Below are 19,353 nucleotides of genomic sequence, written 5' to 3'. Positions count from 1 at the left end.
CCCAAACTGTGGATGATTTTTAAAAGAGACTATAATTAATGAGGTAAAGTTTTCTTAATATCTTCAATGACAATTTTCTATTTCATAAAATGTTCACAATGTGAATCCTCTTAGCCTTACATCTCAGTGAGGCAATGAAATAGCCTTATCTATATATTTTGATCTAAGCCAACCCCATAATAAGAATAATTCTGTATACTACACATAACCAACCAAATATGGAACATCTAATAGAATCAAATATTACTTGCATTCTTAGAATTTTATCTATTAATAATGACTAAATAATTTTTAAGATGCAGAATGCTAAATGTTCTAAAATAGCTTTTTATTTAGTTTTCTGAAGTCTAATAACTAACCTCCAAGGCTTTCAGAGGGTATTAAAATAATTATTAATGAAAGGAAAATGCTACTCAGACAACATTTTAAACAATACTTACATCAGTCTGTAGAAGCTTATTGTCTAATGTCAGAAGGGTATGAAAATTATTCATCCAAGTTTCCATATTATCTTCAAAAAATTCAGGAAGATCCTAAAGAATAAATACTGACTTGAGACTTTTGATTAAAACAAGTATGTATAGTATTTTAAAAAGTTTTCCCCATCACCCCAAACATTTTCTCCATGCCCATATGCTCAAGTCTGCACTTCTCAATCTGTGCCAACCATTAACTATTTTGACAAGAATTCTTTGTTCCAGCTATGTCTAGCCACTGCATAAACCGTTGTGACTACTACCTTTGTTCATGCTCTTTCACTACAAATGATACCACCTATGCTTCCTGTCCCAATCTATGTATTCCTACTAGGTACAACTAAGACTGTATGAAATCTTTCCTTACGAAATTTGGGGCTTACCTATATATCCTTTTTCCTTTCTGAACTACTGCATTCATTGTAAAGATTCAGACCCAAACTTACTGTCTTGTGGCTACTGATTGCCTGTGGTGTAGTACTGCCTTTTTAATAAGATATAAGCCCCTCAAGGGCAAAGATTATGTCACTTTTCTGGCCTGACTATCCAAATAAATTATTAAGAACCTCATTTCACCTGACTCCACAGAAACAGAATTGAATAGAAGGTATAAGCAAAAACAGTAGTATTCATTAAGTCAGAATTTCTCAAACTGCTGTTCAGTTTGCTGATGTGTGCATGTCACTTTAGGCCGTCCATCTCCATTTCATCTCCCTAGGAGAACCCAACCTCCTTTGGGAAATACTCTCCTTACAACTTTGAGTGTAGTCATGTTGCAAGGATAAGTCCAGGTATTTGGCTTTAGCTCTGAACAATGAAAAGGCCAGATCTTTCTTCTTGCATTTCAGTACGATAATCCACACCATAAGATACCCTTCTCTCCTGGAGCTCTGAATCTTAAATTAATGATTGAAGAACAGAAAGAATAATTGGAGGTCACTATCTCATTAGCAAAAAGGCAACCAGACCTCTCCTGTACATGATAGTTATGTTTCCCCAGAAAAGTCACTGGTTCTCACCCCTTCCAAAGCCTGGTTCTTCAGCCTTTTGTTGTTTCTGCCACCCTCCCCTATATGCTTCCAATAAAAGCCCTTTTGAATAAGCTAGCCAGAGTTATTTCTCTTCTTGCAACAAGGGAACAAGGGACCCCTAAACAAAACATGGTTCCCCCAATGTAATACCCATGAAAATGAACAAAAGAGGAAGGCCTGAGAAAAGTGATTTCTTAGTGCCTTCAACAGAATGGTGTGCAGGGATTCTCCAGAAAGATGATTTAGAATGTGGGGTTTCTGTAACTTACTGGACTAAAAGAGAACGCTACTTTTTTCCACAAAGCATCCACTAGTATCTCTAGAGACTACAATAAAGTAGAACACTTTGTGAAATGCTATTTCATTTTATTTTAGATGTGTGGTGATCCATAATTCTTTGGGCCTCTAGAGTGACATTCACCTAAATTCTTAAAGTGGATAAAAATGGGAGGGGTTGTCAGAAAACACTATTTTTTTTTCCTTTCATGAAAAGAGGTCATATCAAGAGAAGAACTGTATATCTGACATCAAAGAATTAAGAATCAAAAGCAAGAAATAAAATGAAACTTACCTGAAAGTTTAAACTATAAAACAGTTTTGAGATCAGAATCAGGGATGAAAATAGAATCCTCAGGGCAGAAGCGTCATTTGCGTGGGTACTGCAGAGTTCAATTGTGGCCTTGGAAAGGAAGGGAGTTTAGAGACATGATTTCAGTGTATTGTAAACCTAGCATAGTTATCTTGGTGAAAAGAGTCTTGCACTAGGCTGAGACTACTCATATTTCTTTTCAAAATTTTGATTTTTAAACAGCAATATATAGTAGTTAAAGAGATTTTGAAAAATATATTAAAGTACATAATTTTAAATCATTCATAATAGCACTACCAGATAGATCAATATTTTGAAACATATCCTTCCAATCCTTTCGGTGCATACATATATAAATCATTCTTTCTACAAAACTATCCTTATATGTTCTAAATAATTCTTCTATCACTTGACATTTCTCATTCAGAGATTCTAGCAGTGTATCATCACCAAAGCAGTATAGTATGCTATCAGCACATGAGCACAGATTTTGGAATCCAGACAGATCTGGGTACAATCCAGACTCTCTCACTCATAATGAATATTACTTTGAGCAAGCAAGTTATTTTACTCTGAGCCCAAATTTTCTCATCTGAATATAGGAATCATGCCTATCTCATAGAGAATGTGAGAAATAACTGAGAAAACACACAAAAAAGGTCCGATACTTTGTGCACACCTAGTATGTAGAAGATATTCAACAAAAGTTACTACTCCCTGTTACTTGGAGTGAGGAAATATGAATACTAATGTTTCTCTTAATGCAATACCAAAATGACTTTTGGAAAGTTATTACCATTAACAAACCAAATGGTCAGGGAAAAAAAGAGTGTTCTTTTCATTACACTCTGGCTTTTAACATCGTTAAAAAGAAACAAAGATCTTTACCAATTCAAGGTGGAAAAGGGATCTCATTTTGCCCAATTTAATTTTTTAAAAGAAAAATATACCATCAGTAATATCCTAATCATGAAAAATCCTACACATGCTGCTCTAGATTTTACTACTGAATACCACAACCTTTTCTTTTGAAAATAAGAAATGAGAGCAGCTTTTACAGAGTCAGCAACACTAGGTTTGGACCTTTCTCTCTTCTTTATTAGTTGCATGACACTGAACTTTCATCCTTATCTGAAAAAAAGGGTTAACAATACATTTCCTTCCAGCCTTATAGGAGTCTCATAAAGACCAAACAAGACAATGTTTAGGAAAGCAGCCTGTGCACTATAAAAATAATGTAAAAATATAAGATTAATTAATTTAATACCATAAATAGCCAAATCAAAATGAATACTTAATGGATGAAATGATATGATGTTTGGGATTTGTTTTTAAACATTCCCACAAAAGGGGTAGAGGGACAGATTAAAAAACACACACACACACAAAACAGCAAAATGCTGAGTCTGTTAAACTTGGGTAATACATGAAATTTTATTATATCATTTTTCTCTATTTCTGTGTAGATTTAAATTTTCCAAAAGAAATGCTACTCTAAATATTACCATTCTTAAATAAGCTTTCAAAGCATTCTCTCAGACATAAAATTTACATAAGTATTTAGGCAATCAGCAATTAAAAAATATGACCAAGGATGGTATTTACCTTAAATAGATTAGTTAAAGGCAAAGCAAAGGCATCCAGAACAAGTTTGATTTCAGTCCATAACTCGTTTGACTTAAATTCATGGCGATATCTAGAAAATTAAGTTAAAAGATAAATTAAATTTTTGTTTACTTGCTTTAGGACTTAAGGGATAGATGTTGATTAGAGAAAAAAATTTTGGCTAAACAGCCTTCTGGAACTCAGAGAATTCTTGGTTTTCTTTTCAAAGGAATCAAACAACTTATCAAGACCAGGAATCTTACAGGTAATCATGCAATATGGAATAAACATTCTGCTTGAGAAGAAACAAGCATAATTGAAATGAGAGGTTTCAGTTCTTGTTCTAGGATAATCACATTACAAATGAATGACAACAGGTACAAAAATATAACTGTTTACAAAAGTAAATATATTTGAAAAAAAGTTTTAAAAAAATATGAATTTGTACATCAATACCTTTTAAATAATGAATGTGCTGTACGAAGGACTCCATTAATAACATGGAAATCTCCACTCTGAAAGCGATTCACCATTTCTGTCAACAGGTCAGGCCATTTCTGAGGGAAATCTTCTCGACCAATAATGCTAATGGCATCACTTAACTGGGGGTAGGAAAGGATTCATTAGATGAAAGCATTACATACAAACCTACTTAAAAAGCAGAGCCTCCTGTTACCTGCTTCTGAATTTGCTCTGGGCTGCTAAGCATCAAATGCACTATGTTGGCTTTAATGGCTACTCGGTCAGCGTCGCAAATTTTATTTGGTTCATCTTCAACCTAAAATCAAAACATAAACAAACAATGTTCTTAGGAATTTGTAGATAAAACAGAACCATTTTTTCTTTATTTCTCGATTTTCTAAGAAAAACACAGGCTAAAAAAAGTTGGTAGGGGCCTTTGCTCACTTTCTCTCTACATGAATGAGTCATTCCTTTATTATTATTCCTAAGTATTATTATTAATAATCTGAGGAAAACCTGAACCTTTTCCCCAGAAAAATGTATATCCTCCCAATACAAATGTTTTACATACAAGTCAATGAGCTTCTGACTACCTAATGCCAATTAAGAACTCAGTTCTACATGTAAACTAATCAGAATATAGGGTTAAAATCCTTATAAACATACACCACTTAATACATATTCATCTTCAAAAGCTTCAAATTTCACTCTCACCTTAAATAAAAAGACTTTTCTATAAAAAATTGACTATTGTGGGTTAGGACTATATCTTGGAATTCATCAGCCAAAGAGGTTCTGAAATCTCACAAGTTTTACATACCAAGACAGAAGGAGAAGGCTAAGCATGCCTACAAGTAGAAGGATGGGTTTTCTAAGATTCACCAATTCATTTCTTCACCACATATGGTAGGTAACATGTGACTAATTATAGAAGTTTGGAAATAATATTTGCTTTTTAAAAAAATACATTTATTCATTTATGGAATGAGAAAAAAACAAGATACTAAAATATTTAAGCAGTTTTAAAGTTGACTTTTTTAAAACTATCATTTTTATCAACCTTAGTAATCTCTACAATATCATTACTGCTATGACCACAAAACAATTCTCATTTTTTCTTTATTGTAAGCCACAGTTTCTCAGCCTCAGTCCTACTGACATTTTGGGCTAGATAATTCTTTGTTGTAGGGAGCTGAACTGTATACTGTAGGGTGTTTAACAGTGTCCCTGGCCTTAAAACAACCAGAAATCTCTCCAGATATTGCCAAATGTCCTCTACAGGGCAAAACCACCCCTGAGTAAGGAACCACTGCCTTGAACTATAGTAGGAAAAATGCCTGTTTCTTGATTTATAATTTTATACTGGTCATTAAACTTGTAGCACAACAGAAATTATCTTGAAATTAGAATATATTTCCATATTCCACATGACTGAGGAAAAAGGCCCTTTTCAAAAACCTTATATGATGCAATTTTTTCAGCATTATTTTCTTTTTCCCAGTCCTCAACAGAAATTACTTCAATTATTCATTTAGACTGTGTCCCTTCACACAGTATCTCTTCACTAGAGAGTAAGGGAGAAATAAATTTCAACCACAGTGGAGGTTAAAAAACCAAGTCTCACACACTCTAGCCATCTGATTCATAAAGTTGAAGTAATCTATGTGACTTCAAATGAAATAAGCACTGGTATAGGGGTGTGTTTAATTTTGTCTTTAATTCATGTCTGAATATTTTAGAAACATTGTTTATGGAAACCTTATAAACATGCAGGGTACTAAATTATGTATTCACAAAATACTTACAATTCTCCAGTTCCTTTTAATATAGTTCTTGAATGTTACTGAGGCACACACTTTGATGACATTATCTTGAGACTTTTCCAGTAACGTTAAAAGCAACAGGGGGTAATTCTGGCTTCCTTCTACAGATTCAAGAAACTTCTCAGCTATAAAAAAATTTCCATGTTAGAAGATTTGTTGTATAATCAAAATCTTTACACCTGACTGAAGTCTCAAAAAATTAAAGATTAGGATATTTTTCTCTAGAGAACCTATCATTGGTCTATTCAGTTTTCTTATCCATTGAATGGATCATATGTTACATTAAATTGGCATGATACTTCAGTATTCAAATTCTTTCCTGTCTGTTAACTCACCTGTATCTCTCAAACCTATAAAATGGCCTAATTGGATGATCATCTCATCTGAAGAAGCTGAAGCCCAGAAAGATTAAGTGACCTTTGGGCAAAGTAACTTCCCTGCTTTGTTCCAGAAAGGATTATTATTACTAGTATTAGTATGTAGTACTAGTATTAATACTTATTTTATAGGGATGTGATAAAGATTAAATGAGTTAATTAATGCTAATATATATTATTATTAACCATAGGGGTTTGGTGCTTTACTGGCATATACTATTTCACTGAGTCATCACTACTACCCAGACAAGGCTGTGATGTTATGTAACTTGTTCAAGCTCGTATAGCTAGAAGACTTCAGCACTGGAAAAGTTTTGGTTCAGTCCTTATTCTACCATACCAGCGCTAAGCTTTTTTCTGGAACCAAAAATTTCTGAATTATCAGCAATGAATTTGCATAAATATTTTATCCAGCTATTTTCAACCCATACTATATTTTGGGATAATAAATTCCCTAGTTTACTGATCACATGATGAAGGCACTACAGTATTTAAAAAATTTTCGTATCTTAAGTTTCATAAGGTTACACACATTTTAAGATTCCCGTATTTACTGAAAAGGTCTTTATTTATTAGCATTTATCATTTTTAGAATTTAATAATACCACTTAACACCTTTCTTCTTTCTAGACTGAGTCTCTCCCAAGAGACTGTCATCCCATAATCCTCATGCTTTGTGTCCACAATGTTTGCATGAAGGATGACAACTGCTGAACTGAAAACTGTTTTCCAGGTAGGGACACACTATGGTTTTGTTTGAGTACAGAAGGCTTTGGATTGTTTCCTTCTACTTAGCGGTCAGCATTTTGTACAGGGTAACACAATGCACTTATGATTTGGGGAAAACCCCAAGAAGACTGCCTGGTCTCTCTCCTAAATTGTAGTCAATATCCTAGAATCAGTCTTCTCATAATGTAAGTCTAATTATTCCTTTCTGTGTTCATTACCTTCAACTTGCTCACAGAATATTTATACTGACACTGACATGTTTTTGCACACTCAACGAGCTTCAAAAGGTCTTGCAATTCATCTTTACTATTGCCACCTTTCAATAACCAAGGGAGCACAGTGTTTTCTGTAAACTGGGATATGCTACATATTTCCACCTCCAGATCATTTTATATAGATACTGAGTCAGTCTAGTACCAATCCCTGAGAAATGCTATGTTCATAACTCTTCCCAGAAAAATCAGTTTAGGCCTATACTAGACCCTGGATTCATAAAGCACTAGCACCCTTACCTTACAAAGGCAAAATTATTAAAGATAATTTTTAATACACAGTTCTGACAGAAGTTTTCTGGGGAAATCTAAGAATATTAGAGCCATCAACTTCCCATTATCCAGACACGTTACTTCTTAAAGAATTAATGGGAAAATCACAGTTTTCTCACTCAGAAATCACAGCTTTTCTAGAATAGGATGGTTGTACTATTGCGTTTATGATTCCATTTATTAACTATAACATGTAAATATATATATACATGTAAAAATATATATATATATATACACATATAACATATTAACATGCATTCATTTTTATCTTCATGGGACCTTCCAAAATCATCTTTATAAGTGGGTACAATTAATTTCTGAAGAATCAGATTAAGAGCATTTCTGGTTAATACAGCTTACATCAAGGATCACCAAGTGACTGCATATAGGCCACATCAGGCCCCCAAAAGTAGTTTTCTTTGTTTTGTACTGTGATTTAAAATATTTTAAGTTAGTTGCTATCATTTTAAAATGAGGATACTTTTTATAAAAATCCTTACTTTTCAAACAATACTGGAAATTTGATCTTGCAAAATCTGGTCTGAATCTGCCAGTCAACTAGTTCCAAATAATATGTGCCCCTTAACCAGGGCATATATTCACAATGTGTCCCCCCACCTGCCCTGCCTCCCTCATTTACCTTCATACCTGACTCTAGGTATCTGAGTTTGCAACTCTAAGCTTCCACCAAACTTCTAATGGAAATCAGTCAAATTCAGACAGAAAAAAAAAGGGAAATGAACCCCGGATCTTAAAACCTATTAATTAAATCAAACACAACATGGGCATTAAGAGTCAGTATCTGGTTTCATTCACTTAATCATTTTTTAGACAATTAACTCTCATTTCTATATCCTAGTTATTATATCTCTATAAAGCAGGCAGGTTTTAAATGGTGATTTTCAGAATGGTAAAGGGACAAAGCATTTAAACGTACCAGTACTTTTAATCCCTAACCCAGTACTTTTTATTCCAGAAGATGCTAAATAAAAGCTGTTTTACTCAAAAGGTACCACATATTATGGCAGCTAAAAACAGACAACCCAACTTTATGAGAGAATGAAGAACAAACAATATCTGAGAATCAAAGTGCAAATCTTTTTCCAAATTTACAAATGGGCAGACTCCACAAAGGTTTCCTTCACTCGTTTTTAAAAAATAAAACCATAAAAGAATATTTATTCTTTTTACCTGGACGTCTGATGGCAGGATCAGGATCAAGAGTTTTCTTTAAATACTCTGTCAGTGTTTGCAAATTTGCATCACTGAGCTCCATTGCTACAGAACCTAAGATTAAAAATGAGGTTATGGGTAATTGGTCACATGAGGACACTGATTTACATAAAAGAATCCTTTTATTAAACGGGTCTTCCCCTCTCTGAAAGCTACCCATGTGTTACATTTTCGGTATGGACTGTAATTCTGACTCTTGGCTGAGACAGGGTTTCAGAAGGTAAGGTGGGATTTTTCTGAAATAACAGTGAGATAATTTTTGAGATAAGGGAGAAGAAAAAGCATAATTTTAAAAAAAAGATAGGCATAGAAAAGCAAAGTTGAAGAACTGCTCAAAGTAACCAAAAAGTTCATCTGCTTTGGTGCTTTGAAAAAGGGCTAACAAAGGATGAAAACTTAAATTTTAAGAAGTAAATAAGAATCTCATTGACTTCTGAAATCAAAGAAACTAAATTCCTTCATATACAACATGCAACCACACAAACTCAGCACAAAATACATGCTGGAAATTTGCATCTGCAAAGAGAATTCTGGAGTTCACACGATGGTGGTTGTGACTATGATTAAAAAAAAAAGCATTTTCTTATTATTTAATATTCAAAGCTTAAACAAAGCTAAATATAAATCACAAAATATGCTTATGAATGACCAAAAAATTCACACCTAACATATTTAAGCCAAATAAATGGCCTATATAGACAAAATAACATAAGGCTAACAAATAACACGTGTAAAAGAAATAGCATGTGGGAACCCTTGCTCATTGTTGGTAGGAATGCAAAATGGTGCAGCTGGCTGGTGTGGAAATGTCTGGTGGATCCTCAAACAGTTAAACGTAGAATTACCATATAACCTGGCAATTACAAGTTATAAACAACATATAAACCCAAAAGAACTGAAAACAGGGACTCAAGAAGATACCTGTACACCAAAGTTCATAGAAGCATAATTAACAATAGCCCAAAGGTGGAAACAACCCAAGTGTCCATCAGTGGATGAAAGGATAAACAAACGCAGTATGTACATACAATGGAATATTATTCAGCCATAAAAGGAATGGATATGGTGTGTGACTATTATCTCAAAAAAAAAAAAAAAAAAAAAAAAATAATGGAGTTTTGACACCTGTTACAACACAGATGAACCGTGAAAACATTATACTAAGTGAAATAAGCCAGAAACAAAAGGGCAAATATTGTGATTCCACTTACATGAAAATATCTATAATAGACAAATTCATAGACACAGAAAGTAGATTAAAGGTTACCAGGGGCTGGAGGGAGGAGGAACTGGGGAGTTAATTGCTTAATGGGTTCAGTTTGGGGTGCTGATCAAGTTCTGATAGTGGATGGTAGTGACTATATCACAAAATAGTAAATGTAATTAATGCCATGGAAATTGTATACTTAAAAATGGTTAAAGGAGCAAATTGTTATATATGTTAACACAATAAGATTAAAAATAAAAAAAGAGTACACACAGATTACAACTTTGTGTGTGTGCATATTACCAATGACAATGGGAATGTTATAAATAAGGTTCTATTGTCTGAGTTGTTGTTAAGTAAGTAGATAAAATCAAGGGCAAAATAAGGGAACTTGTGGGGGGGTGTGCTGATTTGGATATATTATGCCCCCCAGAAAAGCCATATTCTTTAAATGCAATCTCGTGGCAGCAGACTGATTAGTCTGTGGAACCTTTGATTAAATTATTTCCATGGAGGTGTGGATCCCATCCACTCAGGGTGGGTCTTGATAGTTCACTGGAGTATTTAAGAGAGAAGCTAAGAGCTGACACAGACCCAGATGCTTGCTGACGCTTTGAGATGCTTGGAGATGCAGACAGAAGGATGTTCAGAGATGCTAAGCTAAGAGATGAAGCCCAGAGTTTGTCCCAGGGAAGCTAAGAGAGGACTCCCAGATGCTTAGAAAGAAACATCCTGGGAGAAAGAAGCAAGGATGCAGAGGAACTGAGAGAGAAGAGTTAAGAGAAACCCATAGATATTTGGAAGAAATCCATTTTGAAATGCAACCTGGGAGCAAAGGAAAAGTAGACACCAGCCACATGACTTCCCAGCTGACAGAGATGTTCCAGATGCCAGCAGCAGTTCTTTAGTGAAGGTATCATCTTGTTGATGCCTTAATTTGGACACTTAGAACTGTAAACTTGTAACTTAATAAATCCCCTTTATAAAAGCCAATCCATTTCTGGTATTTTGCATAATGACAGCATTAGCAAACTGGAACAGGGTGACAGAAGTGTACTAAAACTGGACTGATGTGATGGATACACAACTGAATAAACACATTAAAACTCGAATGGTACACTTAAAATGGGTGAATTTTAGGGTATGTAAATTATACTTCAATAAACTACTTAAAAAGCACCCACTTCTGCTTAGATCTCTTTAGGCAGCTTTTAAGACACCCAGTCACACTCAGATGCAAGGGAACCTGGGAAATGTAGCCTATACAGGGACTATATGCACCAATTAACAGGGGTTTCTGTAAAGAAAAAAGAAAAAAAATTAAGTATGTAATTTTTGTAAAATGTAATAGAAGCAAAGTGGAAAAAATAGTCAAGTATACCATCATCCAAATTATGTAAAAAAAATTTACATACACCCAAATGTATAGGAAAAAAACTAAAATGCCCTCCAAAATGTAAAGAGTGGTAACACAACACCTAGGAGATAGATAGAGGTTTTATTCTCTTCCTTCTTATAAATTTTTCTAATATTCCACAATCTGAAAGTTATTAAAAATTTTATTTTTAAAATGTCTACTACAAAAGACAATTTAGGAGGCATCACTATATCAAGCAAAAGCAAGTTCCTGTCCATATGGAGCTTATGTTAGCTGGGAAAAAGAGATGCAACTGAAATCCAAATGCAGGCCCACAATCCCTTTTCTGCAAAGTTTGTGTGTACGTGTATGTATGTATGTGGTTTTTTTTTTTTTTTTGGAGCACTTTTTTATTAAATTCAGTTTTATTGAAATACATTCACACACCATACAATCATCCATGATATACAATCCACTGTCCACAGTATGATAACATAGTTATGCGTTCATCACCACAATCTATCTCTGAACATTTTCCTTACATCAGAAAGAACCAGAACAAGAATAAAAAATAAAAGTGAAAAAAGAACACCCAAATCATCCCCCATCCCACCCCTTCTGTCCTTTAGTTTTTATCCCCATTCCTCCACTCATCCATACACTAGATAAAGGGGGTGTGATCCACAAGGTCTTCACAATCACACTGTCACCCTCTGTAATCTACATTATTATATAATTGTCTTCAGGAGACCAGACTGCTGGGTTGGAGTTTGGTAGTTTCAGGTATTTACTTCTAGCTATTCCAATACATTAAAGCCTAAGAGGTGTTATCTATATAGTGCATAAGAATGTCCACCAGAGTGACCTCTCGACTCCATTTGGAATCTCTCAGCCACTGAAACTATTTCATCTCATTTTGCGTCCCCCTTTTGGTCAAGAAGATACTCTCAGTCCCACGATGCCGGGTCCACATTCATCCCCGGGGTCTGTATGTGTGTTTTTAAACAAGTTTGTGGCAAATTCATTTGGCAGCAAAACCTGGCTGAACTGCCTGGGGTTCTGTATATATTCCTTATTTATTTCACTTAGTACATATATCTGTCTCACTAAAGAAATATTAATGTGTTTGACTGCAGGGTGCTAATCCAGGCCCCATTGGGAATGCTGCATAATCCACAGTATATGCATATAAAAATTTCTGAATTCGGAAACACATTTGTCCTCCGGTGTAGAAGCACCAAATGAACCACACAGACAGCAACCTAACTACTAGGAGGTTAAGAAGAAAGTCACTGGGGAATGTGGAGGTCTAAGATTTCCCAGAGGCTGTGAGCCTTGAGCTGAACCTTGAAGGATATAAAGATTTGGATAGGAAAAGTAGAATGAGGACCCATCTCAAAAAGGAAATAGTGTGAGCAGAGTAACAGCAATAGTAAGAGAGGAAGGGCCCACAGCTCCACTGGGGAGTAGGGGTGTAGGAGACAGAGATCAGACATGCAGGCTCCTCAATATTCACCGGAAGAGCTTCATAATTTCACAGGTAACAGGGAGCCTAAAGGGTTTTGATGTGGATAAAAGACAATGAAAATGAAGTAAAGAACTTTACTTGGGCTTGTAACGGTTTGCAGAACGGAGTTGAAGGGGAGGAGAACAATAAAATGAGAAGTTAAGACACTTTTTAAAAAAGAGGTGTCACATCTATAAACTAGTCAGAGGGCTAGATATTTTCTGTTGCATATCATTTACTTCACATAAATATTATTTTACATGCCAAGAGAAAGACTCAGAGAAGTTAACTAATTTATCCCAATCACACAGTTAATATATGATCAGATTTTCATATCAGTCTGACTCCACAGGTCCACTCTACTCCCTAAGGCTGTCTCTCAGGTAGAAGTGATAATGACAGGAAACTGAACTAGGGTGGAAGAACTGGGAACAGCAACAGGAAGGATAAGGTGGTGGTGGCGGGAAGGCAGATGAGAACTAGAGAGAGGAGGAAGTCAATCAAAGATGACCCGGAGATTTTGAACAAGACTGATCCAAAGAATGAAAAAACCATAACCCTTTATCTTGACGTCAAAAAAGCTCAACATAAGAAAAGGACTTTATCTAATGCTGTGCTTGTACAGGGTACTCCTTAGCAGCCTGAACCACAACTTTCAAAGGAGAACTATCTGTTTGCAAGGTTATTCTCCTTAGTACAGTCCTTTCCCTTAATTAGAAAACAGTTTTAACACAAGGAAACCAATTCTGACTGATTTAGTAGATTCCACCACTTATCTATTCACTTCTTCGACCCAGGGACTATCATATCTATGTGAAGAACATCAAGTCCCATTCAACACACACAATATTGACAGGCACTCTTTCCAGTTTTTCATTCCCAAAATGGGGAAATGCTATACATTATATTTCTGCCTGGGAGGTTCACAACATACAATAGCATTAAAAAGGCTTCAGGAACTCACCCAATAAATTAGTTTAACTTTGTTTAACCATAGTTTTTTCCCATTACTTGGCCATAGAGCCCCTTTTCTATGGAACACAAACACTTTGGAAAGCAGTGGCCCACTTATTTTCCCATTCTTTTTTTCTGAGTTGAAATGCTCAATCTGTTATGAAATCATTTAACTTTGCTGTTGTCAAGCAAAGTTATTTGCATCAGTGTATTTGAGGTTTTTTTTAATAAAAAGGCCTTACTTTCTCTTCATCCCACCCAAATTTATTCTTTGGATTTATGCCAGGCTGTATATTACAAACTGTGAAGGGGAGAAGCCACAGAGATGTAAAGGATCTATTTTAGTTTTTACATACACTCCTCAATAAATCTGAATTTCACTAACTCTTCCTTATGTCCCTATAGCATTTGCAAATATCTCTATCAACTTTTCTTAGATCCCTCGTAATTATTTGTATTAAAAATCCAAACTTCTTACAATCTGGCACCTGTCAACTTGATTGCCTTCTTTCTTCCTGGCTCACTTCTGTTCCTTGAACCAGCCAAGACAGTTCTCCCTGCCTGTAATAATAGCTCTTCCTCCTAACTTGATAGCAGGTATCATTCAGCTTTCAGCCTGCCATCAAAGGGCCTTCTGTGACTACCATCTACCTTTTTCCTGATATACTGTGTTCATAGCATATAACCACATGTGAAAATAACTTTTACTTATTCGTTGTCTCTTGCTCACGCTAGACTAATTGTTCCTTTGGCCATGGACTTTGTGTTATTTGTCTCTGTATGCCCAGGACCTTCAATATTGCCTGGCATATATCAGACACTCAGTAAGCATTTGCTGAATGAACTAATAGATGAGTTAACATGTCAGTTATTCAGCTAAAACATGAATTCCTGGCCAGAATCGGAGATTATTCTTTGAAGGTCAGTTATCAATAGCCCCAACATGATGTATGAATTCAGTCACATCTGCCAGATAAACAAATAACCAACTTATCTGCCATTATTAACTGTTGCTCGTTCAAGAAAGGGGATTTTGAGATTTGTCCTGTATTATTCATATACACCAGTGCTGACACTTTCACTTTACTGCTCTGCACTTATGTTCCCTCTACCCTATAGCTCTGCCGCCAGAGAGCTGCATGACTCCCCACTTCATCTGGATCTCTTTTCAAATGTCATCTCTTTCCAGAGATGCCTTCCCGGACCATCACTTCTCAAAGAGCACCCATCTCAGTCATTTCCCATCCCTTTAGCCTGCCTTATTTTTCCAAGCATGATTTCCAGACATAGTAATTTGCGTCCTTGATTTACTTGCTGCTGCCTCCACTAGACTGTATGCTCCATGAGAACAAGGACTTTGTGTTCTGTTCACTGCTATATACATACCTAGAGACTTACAACAGTGGTTAGCACCTAATATATAATTGTTTATTGTAAAAAGCTAGATACCCTTGACTGATTTTTCCATCAAAAGCATTATCACTCTTCACATTTATCTGGTCAATTCCAAGTGTGTCAGAGGTGGAGACAACCGAGGCTAAGGCCATGACTCTAAAATGGCAAAGCTGTGGTGCTAGGCTAGGGCAATTTTTAAGTTAAAAGAAGGTAGAGTGATTATATAAAATATGCCTGCTATAATTCCTGATGGAAAATATTATACAGATCCTAGAATCTTAATGTCAGTTAAGAAACTAAATATTTGTCAACAAATGCTTTTTATACCTCCTTAATGATGTCTGTAAGACCAAATTGTAAGCTTAGTCTCAATTTGAGAAAGAATGACAAATCAGGGAATTTTAAAGAACTCTCCACAAGTATTCACAATATATCAGCAGGCTCAAGGGCGAATTAAGTTATCTTTATTTGACCATAGGTGAAGGTATGCTGACACTTTGAAATATTAAGCAATGTAACAAAAATTTTATAATAAAGATTAAAATTCATTATATCACCTTTAAAGGAGGGGGTGATGCTTTACTTCTGTCACAAAGTAATCTTTGGAAACCCCTATTGATAGGCAATTAATAAAAATATATACCACAATAAATCAATTATGATAGACTCATCTAAATTCCGAGTTCTTCCTGTTGAATGAATGGCTGGAACTTAAGTCTAGCTTCTTCCCACAGGCCCTCAGTTACAGTTGAAGACTTCTGGAATAAAAGCTTTGCTTTCCAAGGCCACCTCACACACACCTGAGACATAAGCTGATCCAAGCTGTGTGCCTCTTCCTGAGATCTCTCCTCCACATTACAGAACCATTCATGAGGCCTCACATCTGGGGAGAGGGAAAGAGATCCAATGAATGAAAACTACCTAGCCCACAAACACCAAGAACACACCCTAACACCTCAGCCCACCTTTTGCTTTCTGATCACAGAACTACACCACTTGGAACCAAATCCAAATTCCTACAAGGCCGTGTTGTGTTTATGGATACCTCTCCCTTCTTCACATACTATACTCTAGCAACCTGGCTTTTTCTCAAATATGCCAGTACTCCAAGCTCGTCCCTGTCCCCCAGCCTTTGCACTTTCTATTCCCTCTGTTTGTAATGTTCTGTCCACTCCCCTCTGCACAGCTGGTCACAGCTCAAAAATCACCTCCTCAGAGAAGCCTTCTTTGCCTGTTATGTCACACTGTTATTCACCACTACCTGAAATATCTAATTTATGTATTTGTGTTGTTTCCACAGTAGAATACTGTTCTAGTTTGCTAATGCTGCGGAATGCAAAACACCAGAGATGGATTGGCTTTTATTAAAAGGGGGTTTATATAGCTACACAGTTACAGTCTTAAGGCCATAAAGTGTCCAAGGTAACACATCAGTAATCAGGTACCTTCACTGGAGGATGGCCAATGGCGTCCGGAAAACCTCTGTTAGCTGGGAAGGCACGTGGCTGGCATCTGCTCCAAAGTTCTGGTTTCAAAATGGCTTTCTCCCAGGATGTTCCTCTCTAGGCTGCAGTTCCTCAAAAATGTCACTCTTAGTTGCACCTGGGGTATTTGCCCTCTCTCAGCTTCTCCAGAGCAAGAGTGCTTTCAACGGCCGTCTTCAAACTGTCTCTCATCTGCAGCTCCTGTGCTTTCTTCCAAGTGTCCCTCTTGTCTGTAGCTCCTCTTCAAAACATCACTCACAGCTGCACTGAGTTTCTTCTCTTTGAGTCAGCTCATTTATATGGCTCCACCCATCAAGGCCCACCTTGAATGGGTGGGGCCATGCCTCCATGGGAATATCTCATCAGAGTCATCACCCACAGCTGGGTGGGGCACATTCCAAGCAAATCTAATCAGCACCAAACCATCTGCCCCACAAGACTACATCAAAGATAATGGCATTTGGGGGACACAATACAAACTGGCACAAATACAAACTCCCCAAAGAAGGATCTGTGTCCATCTGTTTCTCCACTGTTTTCCCCGAGTTTAAGTGGATGTTCAATAAAGTTATTAAGTGAATAAAGGAATAAATTAATTCCAAAGCTAGAGCACTGCTCCCCCACATCTAATCTTGTACAGGAAATGGTTTTCCTTTCCCCAACATCCAACTAGCAAGAATCTAACTATAAGAGGTGAGGGAATGACCTTGCATTGATGGAAAGAACTAACTGAAAGACAAAGAGCCTTAAAAAGAAAAGGGTTAGGTAGGTTAAGAGCCCCAGAAATTAGGTAAAAAATGAGAACACATCAGGAACGACTATAGGAGCCCAAGATGAGGAGAAAAAGAGACTGGGGGAATCCAAGAATGAAGAGTACCCCCTTCTGCGGCTCCAAGGAAGAATAATACTTTACACTTTGCCTCTACCATGTGGCAAACACTGCCACTGGGGATGTAGCAGTAAACAAGGCAGACAAAATCTTTGGTCTCAAAAAGCATACATCCTAGTAGCTGAGAAAGACAAACAAGTAAGCAATAAGAAATTTTAGATAATGGTAAATTCTATGACGTAAGTAAAAATAAGGTGTTGTGAATGGAGATGTGAGGGAAGGATGTCCTGAGAGAGGTTTATCAGGGAAGGCCTAAGATGAGAAAAACTAGAAGGATAAGGAGCCAGTCTTGCAAAGATCTGGTGTTCGTAATTTCCAAGCAAACGAAAGGAACGTGCAAATATTTTAAGGTAGTCATGAACTTGGAACGTTTATGAAAGAGAAGGATCAGGTCAGTGTAGCCACAGTGGCTAAGGAGAAGAGATGCGATAGGAGAGCTGGACAATGGTCAGTTCAGGCGGGACTTTGTCAATGATTGTGGTAACTTAGTGGATCCACAAGACCACTTTATGAGGAAGATTATGCTGTTAACCCCTTTGGAAGATAAGGAAATGGAGGCTCGGAGAGATGAGGTGATTAGACCTGAGTTACACGTCTAGGATGAAGCTAAATTTGTAATGAACACAGGCGATCTAATTCCAAAAGTCCATAGTCCGAACCACACCACAGCGCTGCCCTCAAAAAGGGGGATCCCATATTACTGGGCATTTACTAGATCTCAGGTGCATCGACTAAAATTTAAATCTCACAAACAATTTAGCAAAGTAAGTTCACGATGTCCATTTGAGTCGAGGAGTCTGAAGCATAGAGAGGTTAAGTCTCCCTTACCGACTGGAGGGAGATGGAGCCGCGGCGAGAACCCTCACCCAGCCGCCGCACGAACAGGCCTCGCCGCCGCACACGCCGCTCACGTTGCGGGTGGCTTGATCCTCCCCGAGCTGCCGAGAACAGACGCGCGAGCGCGGCCAATGAGAGGCGGTCTTCCCGAGCGGCAAAGCGGCAGCAGAGCCAATCAGCGAGGGGCTGGAGGGGAAGGGGCGGGCACTCGGGACGCTCGCCGTAGGCTGCGTCTCAGCCGCTCCCACCCCTCACAGGCCCGGGGGCCGCTGGGTCTGAGTCTGAGACCTGGGACGTCATGAGGTGACGCGAGACCCGCCCGGCAAGGCGAAGACCATGCCCGTGATACGGGGCCGCATTCCGCTCTCGCCAGAGGCACGGCCCCAGCTTCCTAGAGCTCGGAAGTGCCGGGAGCGCCTCATCTTTCTCTCTCCAGGATCCCAAGAGTCCACCCTACTAGGCCGTGCACGCCCCGCCTTACCTTACGGGAACGGAGAAGGGAATCCCAGCCGCGGACGGTTGTCGGCAGTATCCGCAGCGGCTGCCGCTCCACTACACATTCAAACCCTGGCAAAATGGCGCGGCGGCGAGATTGCGGCCGGGGCGCATGCGTCACAGGCAGGGGGTGCGGCAGGGGCGGGGCCAGGAATTCTCTCGTCCCACCCAAGATCGAATAACCAATCGGGACCCCGGTCTCTTTTTGCTCTGACGTCACAAGTGACAATGTCCTTAGGCTCTGACCATTCTAACGGGCAACAAAATCCCCATTTTTCCGGAAAGAGCACAGATACTGCGAATGGATACTGGATTGTGATCTAGCTTGGTGGCGGGGTGTGGCACGTTGTAGGTCTTA

General features: G+C 37.6%; 1 protein-coding gene across 3 annotated transcripts in view; it reads right to left on the bottom strand.

Moving 5' to 3' along the window:
• CSE1L (chromosome segregation 1 like) overlaps positions 1–19,094 on the bottom strand; it is a 46,538-nt gene extending 27,444 nt beyond the window's left edge. Inside the window, exons 1-9 of one of the 3 annotated variants that reach the window (XM_037811453.1) lie at positions 18,982–19,091; positions 18,492–18,686; positions 8,829–8,924; positions 5,969–6,111; positions 4,378–4,479; positions 4,158–4,303; positions 3,702–3,792; positions 2,079–2,186; positions 441–533 (exon numbers count right to left, since the gene is read on the bottom strand). In XM_037811453.1, the coding sequence (XP_037667381.1) occupies positions 441–533; positions 2,079–2,186; positions 3,702–3,792; positions 4,158–4,303; positions 4,378–4,479; positions 5,969–6,111; positions 8,829–8,913 (768 nt within the window). In that variant the 5' untranslated portion in view covers positions 8,914–8,924; positions 18,492–18,686; positions 18,982–19,091. Of the gene's footprint in view, positions 1–440; positions 534–2,078; positions 2,187–3,701; positions 3,793–4,157; positions 4,304–4,377; positions 4,480–5,968; positions 6,112–8,828; positions 8,925–16,090; positions 16,114–18,491; positions 18,687–18,981 lie in introns of those variants that run through there. The other 2 variants (XM_037811452.1, XM_037811454.1) reach the window with 2 other exon arrangements.
• Positions 19,095–19,353: the final 259 nt, after the last annotated feature.

This window comes from Choloepus didactylus, chromosome 19 (genome assembly GCF_015220235.1).
Source record: "Choloepus didactylus isolate mChoDid1 chromosome 19, mChoDid1.pri, whole genome shotgun sequence".
Lineage (NCBI taxonomy): Eukaryota > Metazoa > Chordata > Mammalia > Pilosa > Megalonychidae > Choloepus > Choloepus didactylus.
This window is presented reverse-complemented; position numbering and strand designations above follow the sequence as displayed.